This window comes from Peromyscus californicus, unplaced genomic scaffold, assembly GCF_007827085.1.
Source record: "Peromyscus californicus insignis strain IS unplaced genomic scaffold, ASM782708v3 Scaffold_12__1_contigs__length_115047231, whole genome shotgun sequence".
NCBI classification, from domain to species: domain Eukaryota; kingdom Metazoa; phylum Chordata; class Mammalia; order Rodentia; family Cricetidae; genus Peromyscus; species Peromyscus californicus.
In genome coordinates, this window is record NW_026294413.1 from 50689040 (window position 1) to 50701230 (window position 12191).

The 12191-nt window shown below is 44.1% G+C and overlaps 1 protein-coding gene across 3 annotated transcripts in view; it reads left to right on the forward strand.

The window, feature by feature from the left end:
- Nucleotides 1-746: 746 nt before the first annotated feature.
- Rb1 (RB transcriptional corepressor 1) overlaps nucleotides 747-12191 on the forward strand; it is a 137336-nt gene continuing 125891 nt past the window's right edge. For 2 of the 3 annotated variants that reach the window (XM_052732766.1, XM_052732765.1), the window contains exons 1-2: nucleotides 747-1084; nucleotides 4797-4923. In XM_052732766.1, coding sequence (XP_052588726.1) covers nucleotides 978-1084; nucleotides 4797-4923 — 234 coding nt within the window. In that variant the 5' untranslated portion in view covers nucleotides 747-977. The remainder of the gene's footprint in view (nucleotides 1085-4796; nucleotides 4924-12191) is intronic. The other variant, XM_052732764.1, reaches the window with a different exon arrangement.

The window sequence follows — 12191 nt, forward strand, 5'->3', positions numbered from 1 at the left end:
AGACGAGCTGCAGTTGCTGAGCCAGCGTTTGGTGGTGGCAGGACTAGTCTGCTCTTTTCTGATTGTCTGTGCGTTTGCAACCCAGTGAGTCAAATATGACTTGGGTTTAAGTCCTCTGCCACCCATCTGCTATGTGGCATAGGCAAATTAACTCCTCGGATTCCCTTTTCCAACACGCCAAGTGGAATGCTGCCATTCCCGGTTTGACGGGCTGTGTCTGAGAATCAGTTACGAAAGGGGGCCAGATCAAGCGCTTGAACACAGCACACCGGCCTCCGACGTCAGGTCCACCGGGCCAACTGGTTTTCAAAAGCTCCTTTCCCGCTAAGATCTAGCCCCCCTTGGAGGGTGCACACCGAAAAGACTCAACTGCACGCTTAACTCTGTGCATCGCCCATCTTCCCTTTCTTAACCCAGAAGGCCAGTGATGGCTCCACCCTGGACCGCCCACCCCGCGGCCGAGCCCACCTCCCACTGGCCCGGCACGTTTGTTTTTGTTTTGCCGGCCGCGCGGGCCTGCCGAGGGGCGCGCCCTGTCCAGCGATCGCCCAGAGGCCGCGGCTCCCTTCAGCGACCCGCCCCGTCCCGGCTGGCGCCGCCCACGGCGGGGGACGAGGCGGGCGGAGACAGGCCCGGGCAGGCGCGGCTTCCCCGCCGCTTCCCGCCCGCGCCCTCGCCTGCTACCACCGCCGCCGCCGCCGCCGCCGCCGCCCCGGTTCCCCCTGACGCCCGCGGCCCGCGAGCCCCGCGGACGTGACGCCGCGGGCGGAAGTGACGTTTTCCCGCGGTTGGCCGGGGCGCTCGGTTGCCGGGCGCGTCCGGTTTTCCTCGGGGGACGTTCCCATTATTTTTGTAACGGGAGTCGGGTGAGGACGGGGCGTGCCCGGCGTGCGCGCGCGCCCGCCTCCCCGCGCGCCTCCCTCCCTCCCTCGCCCGCCCGCCCGCCCGCTCGCTCGCGCCGGCCCGCGCAGCGCGTCATGCCGCCCAAAGCCCCGCGCCGAGCCGCGGCCGCCGAGCCCCCGCCGCCTCCTCGGGAGGACGACCCCGAGCAGGACAGCGGCCCCGAAGAGCTGCCCCTGGCCAGGTGAGGAGCGCGGCCGCCGCGGGCCGGAGGGATGGAAGGGCGCGGGGCACGGGGACGCCGGGCGTATCGCGGCGGGGCCGGGCTGACCGGTAGGAGCGGTGCCCGGGGTCCCCGGGAACCCTTCGGTCCCCCATTCTCCGCGGGGTGGCGGCGCCGCCGTGACAGGGTCCCGGGCTCGCGGGCGACGGCCAGGGCATCCCGGAGGGGTCTGGGCTGCGGCTTGACAGGTGTCGGGCGGGTGGGGCTCCTGCACCCGAGCGAAGTGACAGGTGCAGGCTCTACTCCAGCGACGCCCAGGCGCGGAGCCGGCGGGTCCTGGAGAGCCCCCATCAGACGCAAAAAAATTAAAAAAAAAAAAAAAAAAAAAAAAAAAAAAGAAGAAGAAGAAGAAAAAAAAAAGAAAAAAGACCGATGCTTTCTTTCTTACTTTCTTTTCGTTCTTCTTTTTTCTTCTTCCGTGGCGATCCGGAGCACCCCGGGGTCGGTTGACTTTCTCTTTTGCAGTCCTGAGATGCAACAGTTGGGAGCCTTTTCCTCTGGCCGTGCGCTGCATTGGCAGCTCGGTCCTGGGAGAGGCCAAGAAAAGCCTTGTAGGCGAAAAGCGCAGGGTCGTGGGTGTCAATTGCTCACTGGGTCCTCAGCTCCCGGGCTTTGTGGGGGGTTTCTTTGGAACAATGCTTTGAGGCCTCGGGGATTTAAAGCCATCTGTGGAGACTGGTGGAGCATAACTCTTAGAAGAACTGGTTTGTGGGCAAAAGTTTCATGAGGCATTTAAATGCAAGGGCTTGCAAGTTTCCAAACTGCCCCCACCTCCCTTTTTTCAGGGTAAGACTCTTCCTGCGTACTGATTGGCCACAACATGCTTCATTATTCTTGCTTTTTGCCTTTGAGCCTACTTGGTGCCCCCCCACCCTTTTTGGTCTTGTTTTTAGTGCTGTGTTCTCTCAAAGAACTTTTCTCTCCATTTATTAAATGGTATCTAAACTTAAGCAAGTCCATGTGGATCCAATAGGAACGACAGAGAGATATTTATTGTATTTCAACATTTTCTTTTTCTTGACTGTGCTACTGTGTGATTAAGTAACAGAAATTGAAACAATATGATTGTTGTTATTGTCAGCACTAGTTTTAATTTGAGATCCATTGCAGAATGGGAATCATTGTCCCTCACCATCCTCTTTCCCATTTCTAGCCCGTCAATAAGTCCCTGACTTTTTTTAAAGAAAGTATTCTGGCTATTTAGCTCAGGCTTGCCTTGAGCTCTCTCTATTCTCCTGCCTCAGCCTCTCCAGTGTTGGGATTGTAGGCATATAATACCTTGCCAGGCTACCAAGTTCCTTTATTCTCACTAACATCGAAGTTCTTTGTGTGCCCCATACTCTTAACAGACTAAAGACTGAACTAATTTTGGAAATGGCTTGTTTAAGTCTATTAAAATTTGTATATTTAGGTGGATTGTCTTGTGGGTCAAATAAAAATCATACTCATTAGAAAATAAATACGGAATACAAGCTATGTTTGGAGAATGTTCAAGGGGGAAGATTTTGCTTTCGTTTCTAATTAAACTCGGGTGTATCCAGTGTGTGAAAGTTTCCCTTTAGAAAGAGCAATAACATCTATTCTAAAAGAGTCCATGCCATCTACACAGCTTTGGAAGTATTTCTGATTATTCTAGAATAAACATACACATTGCCTGGGGAAAGAAGGACCCGGTTTTGTTCCCTTTTATATATGTTTAACTTTGGGGAATCACAGATTCTCCTGTAAGTTAAAACTGTGCAAGACACAGTCTCTTCTTGGTTACTCATTGCCACAGAGGTTCTCATAAGCACTGACAGTTGATCTCTGAATTACCTACAGTCACATGTGCTTCACCATAGGGGTTTGCTGTCTCCTCTGAACTGTGTCATTAAATGAATTTTGTGTGATCGTTGCAGAATGCACTTAAGCAAATATTGATGGTACGTAGATCAGTCATTGTGCCGTCTTGCTGCAGTCAGTAGAGGTGGTCATCACTGTGTAAGAGGCTGTTAGCAGTGTAACAAAGCAAACTGTTGTGCAGATACCTTTATTGTTTAATAATAGAAACATGCTGTAAAATAATGATAAAGCTACATTAGAAAGCATACAAGCCAGTAACACAGTCATTTATTTTCAGATGTGTCCTGTGTGTCATTGTATATGCTATCATTTCCTACAAGTATCAATGTAGTAGACTTGTTTGCAGCAGCATCCCCCTAAGTGCACAAGTGACAGATGCATTGTGCTGCCCTGTTATGCTGGTTAAGACGTCTTCTAAGTGATGTTTCTACTCCATTATAATCTTACAGGACTACTGTTGTACACCACCTTATCGACTGAAATGTCATGTAGCACATGATTGTTCTTAGCAAGGATAAGAGGACAGCCTCAGTCTGAAACTTAGAAAATCGCTTAGGGATGGGTTCAGCTCAGTCCATCTGCACTTCCAATGATAGTCTACTTTTACAGTTGAGGTGTTATTTTTTTTTTTACATTGTCTCTGGCCCAAGTACAATAAGTGGAATGGAAGCTGAGGCTAGGGGATTGCTAGCCACTTTCTTTATTGAAGTATGCAGAAGTTAATTATGCTTTGAAGAAGGAGTTGCCCAGCTAGAAAAGTGGTCAGGGGCATGATGATGGAGTTAGCCTATATGGTTCCTATCCCGATTACTTCTCACTTGCTATGCTTTTAGTGACTGCTTTAATTTTTCTGGTGTGGTAGACATGTAAAACATGAATGAGAATACTTACCAAGTATGGCTGATGTGGAAATTCAGTAAAACCAGGCATAATGGTATTTTTTGTAGAATCATAGTAAATTCTCAAGAGTCAAGTTGCTCTTCATAGTGTTGTAACTTTATGTCAATACATATAGAAAGGAATTAGCCATTTATTAAAAGCTTATGGTTAAGAAATGTCAAAGAGGGGGCTGGAGAGATGGCTCAGAGGTTGAGAGCACTGACTGCTCTTGTAGGGGACCCGAGTTCAATTCCCAGCACCCACGTGGTAGCTTACAACTGTAACTCCACTTCTGATGAATTCAGCACCTTTCTCTGGCCCCTGAAGACACCAGGCATTCACATGGTGCACATACATACATGCAGGCAAGACACTCATACACGCGAAAGCAATAAAATTAAAAAAAGAAAGGTCAAAGAGAGGGCTGAAATATGTGATGCAATAATTTCTATCAAGTTAATAATCACCTAAGAAATATATGACACAGTAAGTAAGACTACAGTTTACCATGGTCACTGGAACTGAATTGACTGCAGTGCACTTTTTTTTTTCTTCTTGCTGTGACAGATGTCCCATCTTCCCAGAATGTTTCTGCTATTGCACCTACTGTCTTTCACAGAGCTGTGTTACTGTTCTGGAGTGTATTTCACAGAGCTGTGTTACTCTTCTGGAGTGTATTTCACAGAGCTGTGTTACTCTTCTGGAGTGTATTTGGTTCACCAAGCTTGCAGCTGTTTTTCACTTTGTGGTATTCTTATTTTGGAAAGACCATGACAAAGATAAGCATATGTTTAAATGGTGTGTAATGCTACTCAAAGATAAAATAAGACCTTAAAGCACTTAGAGACGTTCTCTTTCAAAACAGTGCTGATCTGTGCAAACTATAGAAACTAAATATTTGCTTAATTGGCTTGATTTATAAGTGTATTCTGTAATTGTTTTCAATTGGTAGGCTTGAGTTTGAAGACATTGAAGAACCTGAATTTACTGCATTATGTCAGAAGTTAAAGATATCCGATCATGTCAGAGAGAGAGCGTGGTTAACTTGGGAGAAAGTTTCATCTGTGGATGGAATTCTGGTAAGGATGTTTTTAAAGTTTATTTGTTTGTTTGTTTGTTTGTTTATTTATTTATTTATTCATAGAAAGAAGAAAAGTATAAAGTAAAAGTTAGTAATAATTCCACTAATGGCACTAAAATGCTTTTTATTTTAATATTTTCTTAGGTTTTTTTGCTGTGGGAAATTTTAATCACACTCTGATACTCCCAAGACTGCCAATAAACTTTACTTTGAACTTTGAATCAGAGGGTGGAGCTAGCTACTAGCTGGCCAAAATTAGCTGTAGAGGTTTTGGAGGACCGAGAACATATAGAGACACACAGGAAGTAATAGAATGGGCTTAGAAACATTCTTGGCCCTTTTGGATCAAGGAAGGAGAGGAAACAGGAGGTGCAAGATGGAAAAGAGGTAACGCTATGTGGCAGAACATAGGTAATATAAATGGGTTAATTTAAGTTATAAGAGCTAGTTGAGACAAGCCTAAGCTAAAGGCCAAGCTTTCATAATTAATAATAAGTCTCCGTGTCGTTATTTGCAGGCTGGTGGTCCTGACGAAAAAGTACTGCTACAGTTTTTAATTTCTCTTTTTAATTAAGAATTTATGATGATGGTGATTTTGGTGTGTGTGTCTGTGTGTCTGCTTTCTTTCTTTTAGTTTTATGTGCGTTCTTGGGATTGAACTCAAGTTGCTAGGCTTGTAAGACAAGTGCTCTCAATCATGGAGTTGTCTCACTAGCTCTATTTTATTTTCATTTTAGATTGGCATACGAAGTAATGGGTTTCATTGTGACAGTTTCATACCAATTTTCATTTTACAGTTTCCTCTATTCACCACCCCCCCTTCTTTCCCATCCATCTGTCTTCCTCTTGCTGGTCCCTTCCACTCTAGATGGCTTCCCTTGCTTTCCTGTCACAAGTATGCCGTTACTCTTTTCCCCTTCATTTTATTTTAGGGTCTCTTCCTCTCCTCTCATCTCCCCCTTCCAACTTTCATGATCCACCCCACACACATACATATGCACACCCATACATTTAAATCTAGGATCTCCATAGGAGAGAACATACTTGTCTTTGAGTCTGACTTATTTTGATTAATATGATGATCTTTATTTACATTCATGCAGATAATCATAATTTCATTTTTCTTTGTAATTGAATAAAATTGTAATTCTGGACTGAATTTTCTTTATCTGTGCATGGATTGATGGACATCTTACATTTGTTCTGTTTCTTAGCGATTGTGAGTAGTATGGTAGGAAGCATGGCTGTGCAAGCATCTCTTCTGTGTTTTGACTTCCAGTCTTTTGGACATACACCCCGTGGTAGAGCGGTGGTTTTAAGGAACCTCACACTGACTTGCACAGTCGCTGCACTGTTCTGCCTCACCTCTGGCAGTGTCTAAGCTGCTCCTTTCTAACATTTGTTGTGTGGACGTTAGCCATGCTGACTTGGGCAAGGTAGACTCTCAAAGCAGTTTGAAGTTTCATTTCCCTGATGGCTGAAGATGTTGCATGTGTTTTTCAAATATTTAGTGCTCATATGTGTATCTTCTTCTGAGAACTGTGTGCTCAGTTAGTTCATTGATGTATTTATTAAATGAATGATTTATTTTAATAATATTTAATTTTTGAGATTCCTTATCAATTTTACATATTAATCCCATCTACTTTGTAGTTGGTAAATACTTTTCCCCCCCTGGTCTGTATTTTTTGTCTTCACTGCTGACTGTTTCCTGTGTTGTGTAGAAGCCTCTTAGTTTCATGTAATCCCATAGTCAACTCTTCCCATATTGGAATCCTCTTAGAACAGACTTGTCTGTGCCTGGGTTTTCAAGTGTTTGCCATGAATTTCTCTAGTAGTTTCAAGATTTCAGATTGTATATTAAGGCACTGATTCATTTTGTATCAATTTTTCCTTTTTTTTTTTGAGACAAGGTCTCACTATGTAACTCAGGCTGGCCTGAAACTCACTATGTAGACCAGGCTGGCTTCCAACTCAGAGATCTCCATGCCTCTGCTTCCCAAAGTGCTGTAATTGAAGGTGTGCCCCACCACACCCATCCCTGTATTGGTTTTTCATTGCAGTTTAGTGTGTGTCTGGACACACACATGGCACAGTGCATGTGTGGTGGTCATCGGACAACTTTTAGGAGTCAGTTCTTTCCTTCTCTCTCGTGTGTCTTAATGCAGGTCATCAGGCGTAACAAGTGCCTTTATCCATTAAGCCATCTCACTGGTACAGCATTGGGCAAAAGATATGGATTGAGTTACACGTTCTTCTGCAGGTAGATGCCAATTACTCCAGCATCCTTTTTTTTTTTTTTTCTTTTTTCCCCTTTGAGACAGGGTCTCTCTGTGTAGCTCTGTCCTGGACCTCGCTGTGTAGTCCAGGTTGGCCTTGAACTCACAGAGATCCACCTGCCTCTGCCTCCCGAGTACTGGGATTAAAGGGCATGCACCACCACCGACCGGCACCTAGCATCATTTGAAGGGGCATTTTTTTTTTCAATATCAAAAAAGTTGGAGTTAAACTGTAGCTTTAACTCCAAGTTCTCCATTCTGTTCTGTTGGTCTGTGTATTTTCTGCGCCAGTATCGTACACTTTTTGTTACTATGGCTTTACAGCATAGCTTGAGATGAACAATTCTGATAGCCTGCTTAGGGTTGCTTTAGTTGTTCAGGATCTTTAGTTGGTCCATTTTCTAGTTTCATTTCTTTTTTTTTTTATTTAACATAATTTCTTTATTGAGTCCTTGGGAATTTCACATCACGCAGCCGAATTCTGCTCACCTTCCAGTCTTTCCGTATCTTTCCCTCATCCCTGCAGCACTACCCTGAAAGAAAAATTTAAATATCAAAACAAAGCAAGCAAACAAACAAAACCAAAATAAAAACCAAAACAAACAAACAAAAAAACAGAAAAAAACAATCAAGAACCAAAACAAAACCAACAAAACAAAACAACAAAAAAAAACCCTCTTTGCTCGTCCATCTTTCCTGCCTCTCCAACACTTCTTCTTTTGTCCTGGTGGCATGGGGAGCTGGTGTGTGTGTGTGTGTGTGTGTGTGTGTGTGTGTGTGTGTGTGTGTGTGTTACACAGTATATACCTTTTTGTCCAATCAGCTTTCCTTGCAAATGTTCATTGCAATGAGTCATTGGCCTGTTCAAGGCCTCTGGTTTCTGGTACACCATCATCACTGGATCCTTTACCAAAACTCCTCTCAGATATCCTGCAGTCACCCCAAGTCATGGAGATCCTGCAGGTATCATTTCATAGGGCCAGTCCCTTCATGAGCTCCAGCAGGTCCTAGATGGGGTAGATGCTAGGGTGGGCCAACCCCAGGCCCAGCTGTGAGCCTGAGTGGTAATTGAGCTGGTCAGTCCAGGCCACTGGGACTGCCCCCACCCACCCACCCAGGAAGGGGTGGAGCCAGCTCCCACCCATGCCATCAGGATCACACATCCCTCACCTGTCGTAAGGGATGGGGCCATCTCTCAGGGGGGGGAGGGCAGCTCTCCCAAGAGGGTTGGGGCCTGCTCTCATTGCTGCAGTGTCCAGAGAAGGGCAGGACCAGCTGTCCCAGGGCCAGGGAAGGGTGGGGCCGGCTCAGCATGGCCCTCTGATTTCATCACGCATGGTTCCTATGGTCCCTTGAGGTGACATGGGCCATCAACACAGACACCCCAGCTGCAGCAGGACCACGGACCCAGACGTGGCCCTTGGCAACAGCTTGGCCTGGGATGACATCCTGGCTCTGGGTGGAAGCACAGGGCACTCAAATCAAGATGGCTGTGGTGGTAGCATGGCTCCTGGACACCAACAAGGCCATAGGTTGTAGCCTTGATCCCAGGCTTCTGTGTAACCTTTGCTGGCAACACGGGCCTTGGACTTCAACACAGACCCCAGCTTCAGTAGGACCATGGACCTAGACATGGCCCTCAGCAGCAGCCAGGTCTAGATGTCACCATTGCCCCAAGTGGCAGTGCAGGGCACTCAGATTGGCACAGCTCCAACGGCATCGTGACTCTCAGATACTAACATGGCTCCAGATCTCGGGCATCCACATGGCCTTCGATGGTAACGAACCTAGGACATCAGCACAGACCCTGGCTGCTGTAGGGCCACATCTAGTTTCATTTCTGTAGCTGTGATAAATACCCTGACAAAACACATCTTTGGAGAGAAAGGTTTATCTGTGAAGCTGTTATGAATGGGATCTTTTCTTACTGTTTCTTTTCTTGGCAAGTTAGTTATTGGTATGTAGAAAGGTACTTATCTTTTTGTGTTGACTTTACATTCTGTTACTGTGTGTAAAGTATTTATCAAAGGTTTGTCTACTGGAATCTTTAAAATGTAGGATCATATCTTTGACAAGTAGGGATACTTTGATTTCTTCCCCTTTTTATTTGTATTCCCTTTATTCTTTTCTTTTGTGTTATTGCCCTAGCTAGGACTTCAGACACTATATTGAATAGGAACGGTAAGAGTGGGTACCTTTGCCTCGTTCCTAATCCTAGAGAGGAAACGATTTCAGTTTTTCCCCATTTAGAACAGTGTTTACCATAGGTTTGTTGTATATAGCCTTTTTTTTTTGTATCAAGATATGTTTCTTCTATTCCTAGTTTCTCCAGGGCTCTGTGTGTGTGTGTGTGTGTGTGTGTGTGTGTGTGTGTGTGTGTGTGTGTGTGTGTTCATCTTTGTGTGCATGTATAAGCCAGAGGACAACCTACAGTGTGTCCTTCTTCAGATGCCTCTACCTTCTTCCTCCTTTTTTTTTTTTTTTTCTTCACACTTTTTTGTTTTGAGACAAGGTTTCTCCCAGGCCTGGAGTTCACTCAGTATACTTACTAGGCTGGATGGCAGTGAGCCCCAGGGAGCTTACCTGTCCCTGCCTCTCCAGTACTGGGATTACAAATACATGCCACATGCTTAGCCGTGTGTGTGTGTGTGTGTGTGTGTGTGTGTGCGCGCGCGCGTGCGTGCGTGCGTGCGTGCGTGCGTGCGTGCGTGCGTGTGTGTGTGTGTGTGTGTGTGTGTGTGTGTGTGTGTTCTGGGGATCTGACTCAGGTTCCCATGCTTATAAAGCAGGCACTTTCCCAACTGAACTATCCCTTTAGTGTCTCTTCAAAACTTTATCAGGACGGGATGTTGAACTTTGTCAAGAACCTTTTCTGCTTTTATTAAGATAACCATGACTTTTGTCTTTATGTGTGTGTGTGTGTGTGGTTGTATTAAATATCAGTTTTCATATGTTGAGTCAACTTTGTGTCCCTGGGATGAAACCAGCTTGGTGAGTGATTTTCTTTATGTGTCCTCTGGATTTGGTTTGCAAGAATTTCATTGAGAATTTTCACAGGGAAATTGGTTTTTTTCTTTTTGTTGTTTTATCCTTATCTGGTCTTGCTATTAGATTAATTTGGGTTAATAGGGTGAGTTTAGTAATATCTGTTCCCTTTTGTTGTGAGGAACAGTCTGCAATGTTGGTGTTAGGCCTTTCCTAAAAGTCTGGTAGGGACTGGTGGTGAATTGTCTGGCCATGGCTTCTCCTTGTGGAAAGACTTTACACTGCTTTCTAGGATCTATTTAGTTTAACATCTTTTTATTTAATTTTAGCTCATATAGCTCTAGGAATTTATTCATGTCTTTCAGATTTCCCAGAGGTTTGGAGGAGAAATATAAGTTGTTGAAGCTCTCTCCATTCTGGATTTCCTCAGAGTCTGTTTTAGTTTCTTTTTCATCTTTAATGTTTTTTCTTTCTTTTTCTTCTGATTAGTTTGTCTGGGAGTTTGTAAGTTTTATTTCTCATCTTTTTTTTTTTTTTTTTTTTTTTCTGAGATAGGGTCTCAGAGCGCAGGCTGACTTTGAACTCATTATGTAGTACCTAGAGGTGACCTTGAATTTCTTGAGTCAATTACAGGGTGTGTCCTCCAAGCCCAATTTCTCCAGTTCTGGGCTCAAGTTCAGGTCCTCAGGCATGCTCTATCATGAATATTTTCTTAGGTTATTAATTATACAGATATACAAACTTTATTTGGTAATAAAGTTTCTAGTGGTAATATATCTTAACTACTAGATTTAAAAAAATCTTAATTGTTGGATATTTAGGGGTTTTTTCTAACTGACTTGTTCATGATATAAATATATGTACACCCTTCATAGAAATAACTTCTGCATAAAGTTCTTGATAATTATTAAATAATTAAATTAATGGATCTTTGATAGTTTTCTTTGAATAAATTCTCAAAAGTTAATTTACTTAGTCAAAATCTACAGACTTTTAAAATTACTGAATACAGCTGGGCGATAGTGGCATACACCTTTAATCTCAGCACTTGGGAGGCAGAAGCAGGTGGACCTCTGACTTCAAGGCCAGGCTGGTCTACAAAGCGAGTTCCAGGACAGTCAAGACTACACAGAGAAACCCTACCTCAAAAAGCCAAAAAAATAAAATACCCAATATTATCTTTCTTTGTATTTGATTATTAAAGAGAAAGTGTCTTTAGTTTGGAATTTAGATTTTCTTTTAAGTAGTGTGTTTAAAACCTCCAAGTTACTCTTATATGACCCTTGTTTAGCATTGAAACAAATAGAGGCAGGCATGGTGGCACATTCCGTTAGTTCCAGTATTATGGAGGCAGAGGCAGGCTGATTTCTGTTAGTTCAAAGGCCAGCCTGATCTACATAGCAAACTCCAGGACAGCCAGGGTTACATAGTAAAAACCTTGTTTCAGTTTTTTATATATATTTATGAGTGTGTGTGTGTGTGTGTGTGTGTGTGTGTGTGTGTGTGTGTGAACTGGAGTCAGTTCAGCAGTTAAGAGTGAGTACTGCTCTTATAGAGAATTCCCACCTATGTGGCTCACACCTACTTGTACCTCCAGATCTAGGGAATTAAAGTCCATGGGCACCTGCATTCATGTATATACGCCTAAACAGACACACATGCGATGCACATAATTAAAATAGGGCCTGGAAAGATGGCTCAGCAGTTAAGAGCACTGGCTTCTGTTTCAGAGGACCTGGGTTCAATTATTAGTACCCACATGGTGGCTCACAGCCTTCTGTAACTCTTGTTCCAGGGGATCTGGTATCCTCCTCTGGCCTCTCTGGACACCAGAGATGCACATGCAAGCAAAACACCTATACACATAAAATAAAAATAAATAACTAATAAATCTTTAAAAAATAAAATTGATACAAATATTAATGGCTCTGGAAATTCCAGGGACAATACCTGTCCTTTCTTAAGAAATATGGATAAACTTCTATCCTTCTATAAACTTGAC